General features: G+C 41.5%; 1 protein-coding gene across 2 annotated transcripts in view; it reads left to right on the forward strand.

The window, feature by feature from the left end:
* Positions 1–16,713, forward strand: part of LOC117260196 (transmembrane protein 255B) — a 29,776-nt gene continuing 13,063 nt past the window's right edge. The window contains exons 1-7 of one of the 2 annotated variants that reach the window (XM_033632120.2): positions 1–295; positions 1,613–1,752; positions 2,398–2,460; positions 9,997–10,086; positions 14,098–14,178; positions 14,270–14,355; positions 14,532–14,691. In XM_033632120.2, the coding sequence (XP_033488011.1) occupies positions 142–295; positions 1,613–1,752; positions 2,398–2,460; positions 9,997–10,086; positions 14,098–14,178; positions 14,270–14,355; positions 14,532–14,691 (774 nt within the window). In that variant the 5' untranslated portion in view covers positions 1–141. The remainder of the gene's footprint in view (positions 296–1,612; positions 1,753–2,397; positions 2,461–9,996; positions 10,087–14,097; positions 14,179–14,269; positions 14,356–14,531; positions 14,692–16,713) is intronic. The other variant, XM_033632119.2, reaches the window with a different exon arrangement.

The raw sequence follows: 16,713 nt of genomic DNA on the forward strand, positions 1-16,713 counted from the left end.
TGATTATTTGAAAACAGCGCTTGTTGTTGCACATGGATTGTAGCCTAAGGATATGCTTGACAGCGGTTGTTGTGCGCATTTCCGACTGTCCCTGAAGGCAGCAGAGGCCGGAGCGTTACGCACAGAGCTGCAGTGAAGTACATGCACACAGTGGATGCCAGGGCTTCTCAGGACTCACAACGCTTTGAGAGCCTGTTTGTAAGCTTGAAGTGTAACCTGAACAGACCTGAGAGTGGATCTATCATGACTGCGAGGATGCAGGGAGCCAAACCAGCGCCAAAGAGCCACGCAACAGGTAAGTCACCAGGGCATTCATGTCATCAGGTGACATGACATGAGACACACAGGGGCAGCTGCATTGAAACTGTTTTACCTGTTTCCATTTAACATTACACCTCTACTCCACCATATTTATGTGACAGCTTTGAACTTTACGTTTAGATTATTGACACAAAATACAAATTAAATACTAAATTATGATATACATTGTTATAGATTAGGCTCCCCAACAGTAGATAAAGTAGCTGAAGTTACCCTTAGCATAATGACCTGCAACGTTAGTGATATTTACACACTAATACATCAGTTATCTTAATTATTTTCTGGAATGAGCCTTTTTGTATTGGACTACTTTTAATAAAGTGTAGCCTATTTAGTTACTTAAGTCACTGAGGCTTGGCTTACTTCGTCGACTTGATCATTTTTATTCTATTGTATTTATTAATTTACTCTCTTTTTATTCTTTTTTCATTCGTTTTAATCATCTTTTTTGTTAGTTTGTTCTCTTTTGGTTGCTTTGCTTTTTTAATATTTTATTGTCTTCTTGTCTGTCATTCCAGTTTTGTCACGTGAAGCACTTTGAGCTGCATGTTTGTACGAAAGGTGCAATATAAATAAAGATTTAGGTGCATGATTTTTACTTGTAACTGAGTGATTCTGCACTGTGGTGTTACCTTTCCTTAAGAATTTCTTTTAAATTCGTAAACTAATAGCAAAAATGATTAAAGAGACACGTGACAGATTTTACAGTGGAAACAACCAGGTGTGATTCATGGTATGAGGCACATACTTTTCATTATAAAAGCTCACTGTTATCATTTCTTGTGTAATTTCTTTCCTGCGTGCCTCTCACAGTGCTCAGTAATTTCACAATAAAAGGTTTCTATGGTGTGCAGCCTAATGAGTCATGATTGGAGTTCACAGGGTTGCACTGCTTTCATTCCAGTTTGTATTTGTGCTATTGAAACTTAAGAATAATTTATCTTTTACAGTATTACTAGAGTACGTGTGCAGATTTCCTCCACATAGAGCAGTGTGGTTGAAGTTTGTTTGTTAGTTACCTGAGAATTAATTCCTTTACTTCGCTTCAATATGCTGATTTGTTAACATCCATGACATTTGAGCTGAACGAGATGGAGACACAGGATTTGGATCTTTGTTTTTAAAATTAAATTAACCTAAATTAAATTAAATCAAATTAGATTAGGTTTCCTTTGTCGACCTTAAACCAGAAATATGCAGGTAGGCAGCTGCCAAGTGTAGGTCATTGTGTCTTGTTTGTCCTGCACCGTGCCATACAGTATGACATGTTTATCTCTTCTCTGGGTGGCAGAGATGACAAGGAGGGTCAGGAGAGCGCTGTGGCTGGTACTGGGCATGCTCAGTCTGTCTCTGCTGCTGGTGGTGCTGGGAGTCTACACGACGACCCGGACAGAGAGCCTGAATGTTACTGGTTACATCTCCGGAGTTATTGTAAGTTTTTCACGTGTCTCTTTATGATTCCCGGCCATGATTTATTTAGTGAGATACGATGAGATGACAGATTGGCTTTAAACTTTTCTCTACCAGTAAAACAGCTGGCGTCTTAAAGCACACCAGACCATGTAATATAAATTATGAAACTGAAGCTGCGGTGCCAAACGTTTTGCTTCGCCTGTTGTGGTCTTCCAAACGGAAATCGTCTCAAGTAGGCTGTGAAGTCGATGACAGCTCTTTGCATCAGCAGGAAATCCACATGAGCACTTCCAACAGTGGCTGACGTTCAAGTTTCTGAAGCTGGAAGAACATCACAGTCTGGATGTCCAACTTCTCCTAAACTGTACCCACCAGAGTCAGTCTCTAGAAACTCTCTGTGAAGAGATCGGAGCCATGCTGTTGAGTCATTCATGTAACCATTCGGCCACCCTTTGCTCCAGCATGTGTGATAAAACACACTGTATGTTTTTAAAATCAGAGGCTACCACAAGAGCTATTTTCTGTTCAGTGCTAACATCTTGCTGAGCTCTTCCCTTGAAAAAGAACCAAATCATAACAAATTTGTCACAGCTCTTAAGAAACTGAACCATATTTCTTTTCTACATAACAATCACTGTGGTCATTATGGTATGTTCTTAACAGCTGACCCTTGGATCCTTCCTGGGACTTCTGGGACTCTGCCTGGAAGAGAACCGCAAGCAGCTGGTATATTCACCTCACACACCTACATCCTCTGTCATAATTCTCCCTTGTGTTTTCCCTACACACACCCAGCCCTGACCTGCCAAAAGACAGTATGTTTTGGCCAAGACTTTGTGCGTTAGGATGGTGACCAGCAGTGCTGCTCTGTAACACGTAGCAGACATCATGTGGCCACCCACCATGACACAGAGGACGTCTAAAATATATCATTAGGGAGGATGCAACCCGCCTTTTTATCTCCTCTCATCTCATGTCTCAACTTTCATTTAAGCTCTGCAGAGATTTGTGGGAGACCACAATATTATTCCTGGTTGGCACTCAATGGACAGACAGTAACACGGGAAGTAAAGTCCCAATTGACTGATAGTGTTTGAATTTCACACTAAAAGAATTCAGATGCTCCGAAGAAAATATCAGCTGCCAGTAAATGTAGTGCACGGTTGTGCGGTAAATAGAGAGTGATTTTGGACACAGTCCACATGTTGGAACAGTGTGCATATGGCTTCAGTAAGAAAGATTATTTGCATTTAAAGAGGTTGCAGGGTGGTTTCTTTGTCAAAAACAAATGACAAAAGTGTAACAAACAGACTGAACCATGTGTTTGTCTGCTGTAGCGTAAGCTGCTATTATACAGTAAGTTAGCTTATTAGTTCACTGAATAGTCAAGTGTTTCTCATCTCATTATTTTTGGGGGGTTACATCAAAAAAGCTCGTTAGTGGCTATTTTCCGCTCTTTACTGGATTTTGGAAAGTTTCTACAACCCAGTCACTGGATTAAATGTTGGCATTGTTCGTTTCTGCAAACCACAGATATGTTGCAGTATGTTTCATATGTAGTTGATATGGGCAAACTTTACATTTGAATTCTTGATGCTATGATGCTGTGGCTAATGTGTGGTTAGGTTTGGGCACAAATCCACTTTGTTAGGCAGAGGAAACATCATGTTTTGGCTTAAAATACCTGGTGTGGTTGGCACGAACATGGCCGAGAATGTCACCAGTCTAGAACAGAGGTCTGCTGCCCGGCAGCTGTCTCGCTCAGGTGTCACATCATCCACCATCACCTTCACCTTCAGATGAGAAAGTCAGTTCATGCACACGTAATCTGAACTACGTCACTTTAGAAACATTGATAGTAGGGGTGTGCCATATCATCTCGTTCACGATGATACCGGTGTCATTTTTAATACCATATGAACAATTCATATCATAATACTCGTGATATTTCGACTTGTTGACATATTGACGTCATACTGTTACCCATGGCAACAGCAAACATGGCTGAAAGCGAAATTATTACAGACTCCGCGGTGGTTCCAAAAAGAGGAGCAGCTTCAGTAGTGTGGAATAAACTGTGGCATCCTGAGTATTTTATGAACAGCCCCGGACTCGTCGGACTCTTTTAGCGAGTTACCGCTCAGAGGGAACTCATTCAGCGGCTCCTCTGGCAGCTGCACAGCGTCTCTCCCTCTCCTCTCTCGCTGTGCGCCCACAGGAGTCGGTGTCCTCAAGTCATTTGGTCATAAACCTTTGGTAATGCAAACCAGTTGTTGCAATTTTTTTTACTAATTTGTCGTATCGCAAAAATACCCTGAAATAACGTGATATCATTTTAGGGCCATATTGCCCACCCCTAGTTGATATGATATGTAAGAAACGTACAAATGTAACCTATCCATGGTTTGCAGAAAAGTACAATGCCGACATCTGGCGAGCAGAGTTCACTGTCCAGCAACCCCAGCCAACGTTATCTGAGATAGCATCACATCAGTTTCTTGTGACATTCAAAGTGAAACACAGACCTACTGTTTGAAAATACAACTGTTGATCTGATGCTGACTTTTTGTCCGGGACATCTTCAGCTTCAGTTGTGTAACACAATATCACAAATAGACGTTAAGGTCAGATTTTGAAACTCTTTCAGGGTTGTTGTTTTAGAATGAGTCAGCCTGAAACAATAGTCAGGCCCACACAGAGTCTTCAGCCAGCGTAGGGAGGTTACATTAGCTACAGTCGTTACCTGCAATCTGGCAGCCACAGTTGTCATTTCAGCTGATAAAACTGATTGATCCCTGGCTGGAAATGAGAAGCTTGCTGTTTTGAAGTCAAGTTATAATTGTTTCAAAACGCACTTACCCCAACAACACACCAAGCATCAAGCCCGGAAGTGTGTTCATGTCACAGGAGTCACAGGACTGATTGGCTGTGGGTATCCTCTGGCCACCAAAAGTTAAACTATCCCCAACTTTTAGTTTGCCTGCACTTCTATGCAGAATCAAACGCTTGTAGCTCGCAGTGAACTGCTCGTGTGTGTTGTGAGAACGGATCAGCTTTACCAGCAACATTAGCTCCATTAAATGATCTATTCTTGCTATCACATGTCAGTAATCTAACAGCTGGTATTCAATATAGCAAGTGTTTGTGTGTTTGGTTTTAAAGAGGTATTGCAACAAAAGGACATTAGCTAATGATAGCCAGTGATAATGTTTGGCTGTGTACAGTACGTTATCTGTAATTAGGTAATCTGATTTGTTAAACAAAGAACAGTACATGTCACTGAAGTAATGGCGCATGGTTGCTCTAATCATGTTATTCGTAACTATTCGTTCACGTATCAGATGTCATGTCAGGGTCAAATATTTATGGATCTGATGTGTACACCTACTACATTAATTTCAAGTATGAAATACAAAATACATTTTTGCATATATATTCACTTCCTTCAGGAGGACACACCTAAATTATATTTAAATTATAACAGGTGCAGCCAACACTGTTGATTACTGTGAAACTAAAATCACATTAAATCTGTTTAAACTTTGATGATGTTTCAAGACAAATGTTTAAACTTTTAAACTGAAATATAGTCAGAGTTCTAGTCTTTATGGGCACTGTATCAACAACTTGTACTCAGATCTGACTGGTGTGGCTGTTCTCAACCCCCAGAGGACGACTCCTTCACCACTATCGAGCCAAAAGTTCTGCCAGAAATGTTAAAAACAGCAGATTGTGCTTTTCAAGAGGGACAAAAGGGTGTTTGCGGGCAGTGTTTCCATTGTTGGAGTTCTTGGATAGGGCTGGTTGTGCTTGGATTTGGTGTCCTGTTTTTATCCATTTCACTGGTTAGATTAGTTTCAGTGATAAGAACTCGAAATATCTGAGGAGACAGGGAATCGATTCAGTGCAAAACAATGTTTGATAGTGGAATGTTCATTTTTCACATTCAGTTCGTTCCACGGAGGGTGTAATCCCAGGATGTGATGAATTGAGAGTGTGATTAATGAAGAGCAGGAATGAAGGAGTATGTTTAAATTCAGCACAGTCAGCAGCCATATGTTACAGAGTGCTAACACAGTTATCTTGGTTTATTCACTCTCAGGTAGGAAGGAATAATGTTATGATATGGAAAATTCACAGTTTAAACAGAGAAGGCTATCATATTTATGCTCTGAGGCTGATCAGCAGCTCGTATGTGTAGGACTCTCTCCTCATTCATGTTGGACTACAGTTCACCTGCAGTTTGCCACAACAGAAAAAAACACATAAATTGAAATATCATGAGTAAATTGGTCATAAATGCTGGTATTTTTATAATCTTTATCTTGTTTTATATCTAAGTTATTTCGTTCAACACAGAACAATGAACATATTAACATGAGCACTTGAGTCCATTGTGTAAATGTGCCATATTTAGCCATGCAGGCACATTTTCATCTGCAGTCCCAGGGAGGCCGAAGGCATTAAAAGAAAACATACAGCAAAATAAAAGCACAGACACATCAGCACATAGGCACAGACAAATAATTAAGCAATGACATAGCCACTACTCCAGATTATGACAGCAGGTTTTATTTACTTGTTTTATAATATAATTATAATTTATAATATTTATATTTATATTATTAAAGATACGATATGTACACTTAAATGTACATATACACACACATACATGAAATCTAAGTAAACAAGAGCTGGCACAGAAGAGGTAGGAGGCCCCGCCAAAATTATGATTAATACATTTTCATAACAATGTAATAAAAAAGGTCATTATTATCATTATTTAAATATGTCTTTGTTTGCATCCTGTAGTTTTTTAGGGGAACACAACCATTAAAGCTACAGATGGTGACTTTTATGAAAATAACTTGAAACATATTCGCTGAAACTGTCGCTATATTCTGAAAGAAGAACATAAGACAGATAGCCTTTGAAAGAAATAATGTACCCCCTCCTTCTCGTATTGCCTCTAAAGGCATTTTCTAAAATTTACCGTGGCACACCGAAAACAACCAATCAGAGCCGAGAAGTCTCTAACACTGCTGTCAGTCGCTGCTCGTGAACTGCAGTTAAACGAGGCAGCACTGAACAAATATGAATCAAGATGGTAATTTTACACTGTCTGTCTAGGGTGGGAATATCGGATCGTTATACCGCCTCACCATTCTGTATTTAAGGTATGATTGCGGAATGTGTAGACAGAGTCACCTCACCTTTGATCCGGGAATGGAGGTAGTAACAGAGCTGAAACTATGTTTGTATAATGTGATATGTTATGCGTGCAACTCACACTCAGGAGATTTAAAAAGTAGCTGGTAGCAGCTGGGTAACTCAAAGAAGATGAGTAGCAGCCGAAAATGTCTGCAAATCGGGAAACAAAGAGGTCTAGGAGCTCCTTACCATCTGAGCAGAGGACAAGACACCTTTAATGCCATTGCTGTTGTTTAGCCACTGCTGCTGACGTGTATGTTATTCGTTACGAGGTGATTGTGACAAGCAGGGAGTCCATGCAAAAGATTTAGTTAGAACAAGCATAATTTATTCAACTAAGCTCAACTTAAATAAACAATGGGATGTGTATGTCAGCAAAGTCAGTAATGAAAGCCATGTATGGATGTATGTCAGGTGTGCTGTGGAGATGTTCAAGGTCCAAACCAAAAGCAATGATGTAGGGTGGATGTCTGCTGCAGGAAGGGAGAGAGCGAGTGAAAACATGAGGCAGCTTTTATAGCCTGGAGGCCTTTTCAGGAACATACACCGATCAGCCAACATGTTAAAACCACTGACAGGTGAAATGAATAACATTGATTATTTTGTCACAGTGCAGTGTTCTGTTGGGAAACCTTGGTTCCTGGCATATATGTGGATGTTACTTGACGTGCTCCATTCACCCAAACACCGTTGCAGATCAAGCAAAGCCCCTCATGGCAACGACACTCCCTGATGGCAGTGGCCCCCCAGCAGGACAGTGCGCCATGCCACACCGCAAAAACTGCTCAGGAATGGCCCAAGGAACAGGACAAAGAGCTCAAGGCATTGATCTGTCTTCCAAATTCCCCAGTTCCTCATATGACTGAGCATATGTGGGAAGTGCCAGTACCCCAGATGTACTGCACATCCGTGGTGGGGCCTCTACGGCTTGGACATAGCTCTGACATGTCAAGGTATGGACACAGGAAGTCTGGGGATGTCCCTTGGTGTCTGGCACCAGGGTCTTCATGGCAGATCGTTCAAGTCCTGTTGGATGTGAGATGACATACCAGTATGTCCTAAGGATGCTCCGTCAGATTTTTGGGAGGCCAGGTCAAGGCCTTAAGCTCTTTGTCATGTTCTTCGGGCCATTCCTGAGCAGCTTTTGCCATGTGGCATGACACATTGCTCTGCTGGGGGGGCTACTGCCATTGGAGAGAGATGTCATAAGGGACTTTGCTTGGTCCGCAGTGGTGTTTGGATGGGTAGTGCGTGTCAAGTGGCAGGACCCCAAGTTTCCCAGCAGAACATTGTAACAAGATGATCAATGTTATTCACTTCACCTGTCAGTGGTTTTAATGTTTTGGCTGATCGGTGTATTTTAGTGCACTGTTGAGCTGTAAAATGAGAAAGTTTGTGATCTGGCTGCCATGTTAGATACAGTCGAACTGAAACAAAACACCGCCAACCAGCTGGAATAAACTCTCGTTTTACAGCTAAACAGTACACTAAAATATGTTTCTTAGAACATTTGAGGCAAGACAAAGGTAATGCAGTAACATTCATATTTGATCAACACTGCCTATAGTTTGATGGTTTGACCACAGCACAGTAGGGATTGTCATGACCGATAGCTGCTTTAGAGACTTCTCGGCTTTGATTAGTTGATTTTGTTCGCGTGTGGTAAGACCATTAGAAGCAATTGGAGTGGGCAGAGGAGAACTTTTTTTCTCACAGATTTTCTGTCTTGTTTAGTGCCATACGAATACAGTGACTGTTTGAGCAACTATGACAAAAAGTGATTTTTTTTTTATAAAAGTTACCTCCTACAGCTTTAAACATAAGAAAATTAAAGTCAAGTCAAGTCAGGATTTATTTCTAGAGCACATTTAAAACGACAGCAGTCGACCAAAGTGCTGCACATAGGTGGGTACAGAATTAAAACAACATCAATAATAAAAATAGAATAGATGTAGAAAACAGTGATAAGAAAACAGACTTTAAAAAAGCAATTTAAAAAAGTCTCTAGGGACTGGGAAGATCGAATGTGAAGGGGGAGGCTGTTCCAGAGCCTGGGGGCAGCCACTACAGAGGCTCTGTCACCTCGAGACTTTCGTCTGGTTTTTGGCACCACCAACAGCAGTTGGTCCGAAGACCTTAAGGTTCTGGTTGAGGTGTGGCGCAAAAGGAGCTCAGAGAGGTACAGAGGGACCAGACCGTTGAGGGCTTTAAAAACAATTAAAAGAAGTTTAAAATCAATACGAAAACGGACCGGGAACCAGCGGAGGGAGGCTAAAGCTGGCGTGATGTGGTCGCGCTTTTTCTTGCCTGTGAGGAGGCGAGCAGCAGTGTTCTGGACGAGCTGTAGATGGTTAAGGGAGGACTGATCCAGGCCAACATAAAGGGAGTTACAATAGTCTAATCTGGTGGTTATTGAAGGCATGGATCACCCTTTCAAAGTCTGCAGCTGAGAAATAGGGCTTGGTTTTGGCTAAAAGACATAGCTGGAAAAAGCTAGTTTTGACAACACTGATCTGTATGTCAAATTTGAATTGGCTATCAAAAACCACCCCAAGACTCTTTACAGAGGAACAAATGTTGGGGTTCAGAGGGCCCAGGAAATCTGTGGAGCTGCGTGGGGACATGTGGCATCCAAACAGGATAGCCTCTGTCTTGGACTCATTAAGATTTAATAAATTAGACCTCAACCAAGATTTGACATCACAGTCCAGTAGAGGCTGCATTAAAGCAATATCTTCTTCAGTTAAAGAGTTGATATATGGTGCGAAAACACCCTTTGAAGCTATTTTTTGAGCAAACTTCCCTGTGAAGAAACCAAATACCTTCACACCAAGGATCAGACAAATAAATGAAACTATAAGTATGGTTTCAAAACAGTTACTGCTGTGTCTGGCATGCAAAACTTTTATCTGTTGGAAAGAGAAAAAAAAGTGCTCAGCTATAATCTGCATTCTTCTCAGATTGTGCTCTCATTATAATCAAGTAACACTAGTTAGTTATCTTTATATGGAAATTCTCTCATGTATGCTTTTCTCTTTGTTCCTCCTCCAGCTGACGGCTGCGATCGTGTTCCTCAGCTTCGGGATCATCACCTCTTTTCTGTGCCTGGTGATTGATGGCGTCTGTATTGTCTTTAACATGGTGAGTTACCTGCAGTTGCATGCGTATACTGTGACACCAGTTGTGATTGTGAAGGATGATGAAACAAAGCAGTAATAGTAGACCGTGAAACAATAACAAACCACCGTGTTGGTTGACTGTGAGCCTCTTGGCCCACAGTGGGTGCCAACATCGCTCTGTTGGCAATATTGACACAGTTCTATCCATGAAAAGAGTTCCCACAAATTACTGCTCGGGCTTTATAACATTCGCCAGCTGAGCTTTTTGTTGGGTTTGTTTTTTTGACCACTAAATTAGCAGTTGTGAAAGTCTTATTGTGAGAAAACAAACTGGAGCGGACCGATAGGCACATTCAGTGTACAAGTGTTGAGGGAAGAAGTCCAGTTGTCTTCGGCTCAATATGAAATACAGTTACAGCAGGTTAAAAAAGCAAAGCTACATTCCGGTTTCCAAACTCAAAATTAAAGACAGACAAATTCAGTTTGGATCTGCTCAGTCAAATCAGAGGAGACTGTTTTTATCCAGGGAGAAATAACCAGTTTTATAGATGGATGTAACACCCTTACCATCACTATCAGTGATAAACTTGAGTCTTGTTTTGTTTACTTTTAATTAAACATATTTTAACTGTCATTTTTTAAAGAAATAAACTAAGCACAAAAAGTAAGGACATTTGTGTTTGGTAGATCTTTGTTGTAACAGTGCTTCGTGGCAATAAATCTTATACCATTGGAAAGCCTGTTTATTTCCCTTTTAAATAGTGCCACATTGTAAGGAACATGCATTTGGGGGATGAGCAGCAGAGCTGATTATGTGGGTTGCACCCATGAAAAATTTGCTAAATCTTCTCTGTCAATGCCAAACAGCTTCCTTTTTTTTTGCTATTGTTTTGAGCTTCTGGTACTCCCAGGTGCTGACATTAGGTGCCTAATTGGCACATACTCTGCTGCTCATCCCACAAATGCATGTTTCTTACAAATGTGGCACCACTTAAAAGGGAATTAAACAGGCTTTACAATGGTATAAGATTCATTGCCAAGAGGCATTGTTACAAGAAATAATGTACCAAACACAAATTTCCATACTTTTTGTGCTTAATTTAGTTTGACATTTCAGTCACCAGTGAAGATTCCTGGAGTCGCTGCGGCTGGGCAAGAAATAACCCAGCACGTAAACCCCATAAAAAACACAATAGGTGCTTTTTGCTCTTCTTTTTATAAACAAACCTGTTAATTAGTGAGTTTTAGAGGTTGTGATCAGTGCATGTTGTTACCTTTAAAAAGAGCCAGGCCAGCATTTTCCCCTGTTTGCAGTCTTTATGCTAATCTAAGCTAACTGGCTGCAGGCTGTAGCTTTAGCAGATATTTCATTAGAGACAGAAGAATGAAGTAAAGATAATATTTAATACAGAATATGAGTGTGCAGATTAACAGATGATTTGTGCTGATTAAGATTCAAGCGTCAGGGGTGGGATGCAGACCCAAATGCAGCACACTGAGGCAGGCAGATAGTTGGTAGTTAGATTTAATGCACACGCTAAGATACAACAGTTCTGGGGTCGTTGGGTTTAGCTTGCTTGTAGTCTCTGCAGTGAGTGAGTGAGACGAGAGCAGGCAGCCAAGTGGAGTGAAGACTGAAGTAGCGAGCTGAACCATGAGAGCTGAGGGAAGCAGGATTGGTGTTCCACCATGCAGCCAACAGAGCCAAGCAGACGAGAACCTTGAAGGGAGCAGGCAGGACTCGGAGTCGGAGACAGAAGGCTGAGGTGATTACCAGGGTAGAGACGATGGAAGCGGTTCAGGAACAAGCAGGATCCATACCGGGGAATCAAGCCAAGAGTGAATGCTGGAAAGTCTTGCATGTAGTCGAAGAACAATCTGGCACTGAGGGGAAGGCAGCAGCTGCTTTATATGCATGGAGTGCTGATGTGAAGCAGCTGCGTGCAGAGGTGAGTGGAGTTGTCTTGATGTGGGGGGCAGGCTGCAAGTGAATGGACATTTATCAGGAGCAGGTGGGGGAGAGAAGCAGACTGTGACAAACAGAAGTATTTGGCGCTTGGACACCAGAGGGAGGTATTTTGTGATCGAGGGACATCTGAGCAGCAGCAGGATAATTCCCCCCACGGAGTCCAGGTACTGGTGGTGGCTGATGACTGAGGCTGATGAGTCCTGAGGCGTGTGAGGCTGATGAATCTGTAAGGACTAGGTGTTGATGGGGAGGTGGTGGTCGTGCACGACTGCAGCAAGAGAGGACTATGGCAAAGAATGAACCATGTTTAAAATAAGGAGCAGTAAGATGATAGGCTGACAGAGAAGGTGTGGCCCTGTGCTATTGTTTGATTGTGAATCAGCTGACGACTCAATTGACCTACCCAGATGATGACACCTAGAGATACTGAGTGAGCATACGTGCAAGGAGTGAATGGCAGGGTGAGAAAGAAACTTACAGTCTGAGCATGAAAAGTGTTGTCTTCCTGGCTGAACTTTTGCTAGAGCTTCATGTGAGTGTTGCCAATCCTCTCATTTAGCTCTCAGCACGAAATCATATTTCCCAATAAACTATTGTACTACACGTACCAGCTTTGGTTACAATTGGAAGAGATTATTGGCCTCATTTGCTGCTGTTTGTTTCTTTTGATTGGCGGGTTCTTCGTAGGTCAGCTCTGAACACACTGCACAGTAACATCAGAGGCCTGCACTATGAAGCCAATTCAACCCACCCAGGGTAACTTTTGGCTATCTGGCTCGACTAAACCTAAATTGTCCGTTTGGATAACCGGTATCATGAAGCTGGTTATCAGCTAGTTCAGTCAACTCTGGGTTTTCATATCCAGCCATGTGAGTATGACTGTGGATGGTTGTCTGTCTCTATGTGTCAGCCCTGTGATAGACTGGTGACCTGTCGAGGGTGTACCCTGCCTCTCGCCCCTCTCAGCTGGGGTAGGCTCCAGTCTCCCCACGACCCCCAACAGTGTAAGCGGTTATGGAAATAACCGATGTTTGTTTTCTTTACAAAAGATGAATAATCACACAGAGCTCCTAACATGACATTTTGTTGGCTCAAACACCTTATTTCCCCAACGTGTATCCGACAACTATCAGTGCACACCTCCACAAAGAGATCTTGCATGTTGGCACAATACCGCCAACTTGAAGCTTTTGTACTTTCAACAGAATTACACAATGTGTGTGCGAGACTATTATTTATAATGAAAGCAGAGTTAAAAACAGAATTACACACAGTGTGACTTTGATTTATTGTAAATTTAAAGTGCACCAGTGTTTTCCTATGAAGAAGGAGATGATACATAAAGTGCAATTATAGCCACATAGAGTTATGAGTGCAGACCTACCTTTAAGAATTAATTGTCAGAGTTACTGTAACTCACGTCACTGTGTTTTAGTGTGCTGCAGGTCGCTTTTTTTCTCTTATCACTTTGTTGTAAATTAGGATGTCTGCGAGGTGAAAGTGCAACATGCCCCCCCTTCATACATTTCTTCAAAACCAGATAAGGATCGCATATCCTCTTTTCCACATGTATGTGTTCCCTATTATACCATACGGTACAGATAAAGACTTCAAGCAGCATTGGATCAGTGTTGGCCCAATCACACCTTGCACAACAGAACAATGATGGAAGTGAAGTCCAGTACTTCATATCCTGTATTTCATAAAAATGTGTTTAAATGTTGTCAATAAAGCAAATCAAAACCAAAAGGCCACCCATGGTTACTGTGAATCTTTACCAGAGAAAAGCTTCCAGTGCCAAGAACATTATTTTACTGATTTAAAAGAGCTATAAATATTTTTGTGCTCAGAGTGGGTGTGGGAGTGAGTTTTGGAAATCGATTACAAATCCCAACTCAACACTTTCAATTCAAATGTGTTCTTGTTGCTGTGTACACACAGACATCTGGATTATCTTGTATAATAAATGTCTACATATTTTGTTTTAATATCTCATTATTATCCCAGATAAAAATGGATTGGTGTTGTTTGGAATTATTCATATACTGTGTTAACATTTGCCAGGACATACGTCCACTGAAAGCAAAGAGGTGCCAGTACTACAGCAGCGGCGGCAGCTACATCTATGAGAACTTCTACACCTCTGTGAGTGAAGATGTACTGATGTCTACAGGGACAATATCATCTAGACTTGTCTGTGTTGTATTTGCAGATGAACTTGTGCTTCCTTTTTCAGGTGTCGTGTTGGAGTCCCAAGGAGTCTTGTAGCATGACGGTGCGAAGTGGGACCTGCTACTGCTGCGACCTGTACGACTGCGCCAAGTGAGACATTGATACTACTACACTATTATCTCACTGTATTGTTACCACTGCCATGTTGTCACAGTTTGAACCAACATATTATCTTCTAATATATCCAAATTACTACTCGAGAATTGTCACCAAAATCACAAACTTTGTCTTCGTATTATCATTCAAGCTGTTGTGTTGTTCTGCAGCGGAGGCTACCTCAGCAACTACTATGAGTACGTCGGCGTACGAAGCTGTGAGGAAGTTTTCACTCTGTACATTTTAATTTGGACCCTCAGCAGCTTGAACCTCGTGGCCTTCTTCACAGGCATCCTCACTACAGCGGTGTTGGGCAGCATCAAGGACCTGGTAAGACACACACACTGGGACATCTATATATGTAAAGGTCTGTAAACTGAGTGGATATTGTACATTTAGTATATTTAGGCCCAATTAACAGCAAAAAAACTCTGAGGCTGTAAGAGGATTTCATTGAAAGCCCAGTTCAGACCAAATTCGCAATGAGACGAGTTGAAACAGGCAACTACTTGCAGTGCACCATTCTGCAAAGTTCTAAAAACCTGCCGCTTCACACCAATGCAACTAGATGAGATGGTGTATCATCCCTATGCAACAACTCTCTGTACTTCTGTTCTGATTTCCAGCTTTTCAGTCTTATTCTGTGGCTGAATATAATTTGTACCTTCTTTAAATTCATAAGCACACACAGTGAGTAGCAGCGGCGATCCACTGTCCAACTCCGGCCCACTGCGAGGGCAGAAAGAGAAGGCTTGGTGGAGACGGAGCACCTGCGGCAGCAAGCGGTTGGCTGCTGAAACATGTGACGTGCTTTACATTCTAATACCAGCAATCGGTGATTTGATCAGCTGAGTTGCATGTGACACCCTGAGTCGAGCTCAGACCGGCCAGTTCACACCGCTGCAACTTTTCTCTGCAACGTTCTAAAATGGTTTCATCTTGTCGCGAATCATTGGTCTGAACTGGGTTTAAAGGCCCACATGCCGCAGTCAGCCATTGGTCAATGTCAGGCAATCAGTGAGTGTCTGTTACCTTAGTTTCTGTGGTGTGTCCTGCACCATTGGCACACATAGCTCAGCGCGCGAGAAGAGAAACGGTCAATAAAGTAAGCTTACAAACTTTAAAACAAATGTGTTATGTTAGGTAAGATTATAGTGGGTCATTATGGTTTGGGATTATTGTTTATCGGCACACGGTAAATATCCTTTGGTCTTTCAGGTTGTGTTGTTAACATGCTAACTGGCTAACTAGCATCCTTAAATCCATCGATCTTCTGGTTTCCCTTTTTGAATGCTCTCTTATGCAGCCACAGAACATATGTGCCAGTTGGTCGTTGGCTGTCGTCTTTACAGGGTGTTCAGTTGCAACTTTTTGGCCAAGACAGAGGTGATGCGCTGCACTATTTCTTTAATGTTCGTTTGTTGTGTTGCAGCCTTAAAGGATTTTTGTATTCCTTTCAATTTTCTTCTCATATTAAAACACTATTAACAATAATTTAAAAAATTTCAAGGTTTTTGAGTTTCACGAACTTTGGTTAAACTTTAAAGCTGCCCCATTAGAAGACAGATACACTCTGAAACAAGCTTAAGTAGAAGCAGTAAGACTGAATCTGTGCCTGTTCAAATATATTTGCTCTTCTGCTTAATTTTCACTTTGCAGTCTAGCCTAAAAAGGCTGTTTGCACCACGAGGCATGAGGGAGACAGGTCAGAGGTCACAGTTTAGCCTGAACGCAAGAGAAGAATGAATGAAGAAAAGCCAACAAATCAACTCTGTCTCCTATAAAATCAGTCTGTATGATACTGAGCTCTGTTCATAATAACATTGTGTTGGCATCGAATCGCAGCCTGGATTATGTTTAAAGACAGCATGTCATAGATTTAATGAAACATGACATTTTCATATACCACGCTTGAAGGAGGCTTGAGGAGGTGCTAGAGGTAGATGGCGGACATATAAAGTGCAAAACCGAGACACCGGAATCCCGCATTCGTGACCAGACCTCTGTCTGTGTTCAGGTTTATGCAACAAAAGCAGTTTGGTTAAGATTAAACAAAGATTGTGTTTTTGGTTAAATGTCAATAAAAAAAGGTAATTAAAAATGATAATAATGATAATAATAATAGTCACTGCTGGCAGATGGTGTTATTGCAAGATTTCCAATTTGTCACTTGCGAGGTACGTTCATAGCAGCATTCCCTCTTATGTTAAAAAAAAAACATAACTTGCTCTCCATTACGTTTCCCTCAGCAACATATTTGCTGTTTCAAATAAGTTGTATATGAACATGAGGGAGGATCGTTCTTTTTTTACTCTGAGCCGTGGATCAAATCAAAATGACAGCCACATGGCA

This window comes from Epinephelus lanceolatus, chromosome 4, assembly GCF_041903045.1.
Source record: "Epinephelus lanceolatus isolate andai-2023 chromosome 4, ASM4190304v1, whole genome shotgun sequence".
Classification (NCBI taxonomy): domain Eukaryota; kingdom Metazoa; phylum Chordata; class Actinopteri; order Perciformes; family Serranidae; genus Epinephelus; species Epinephelus lanceolatus.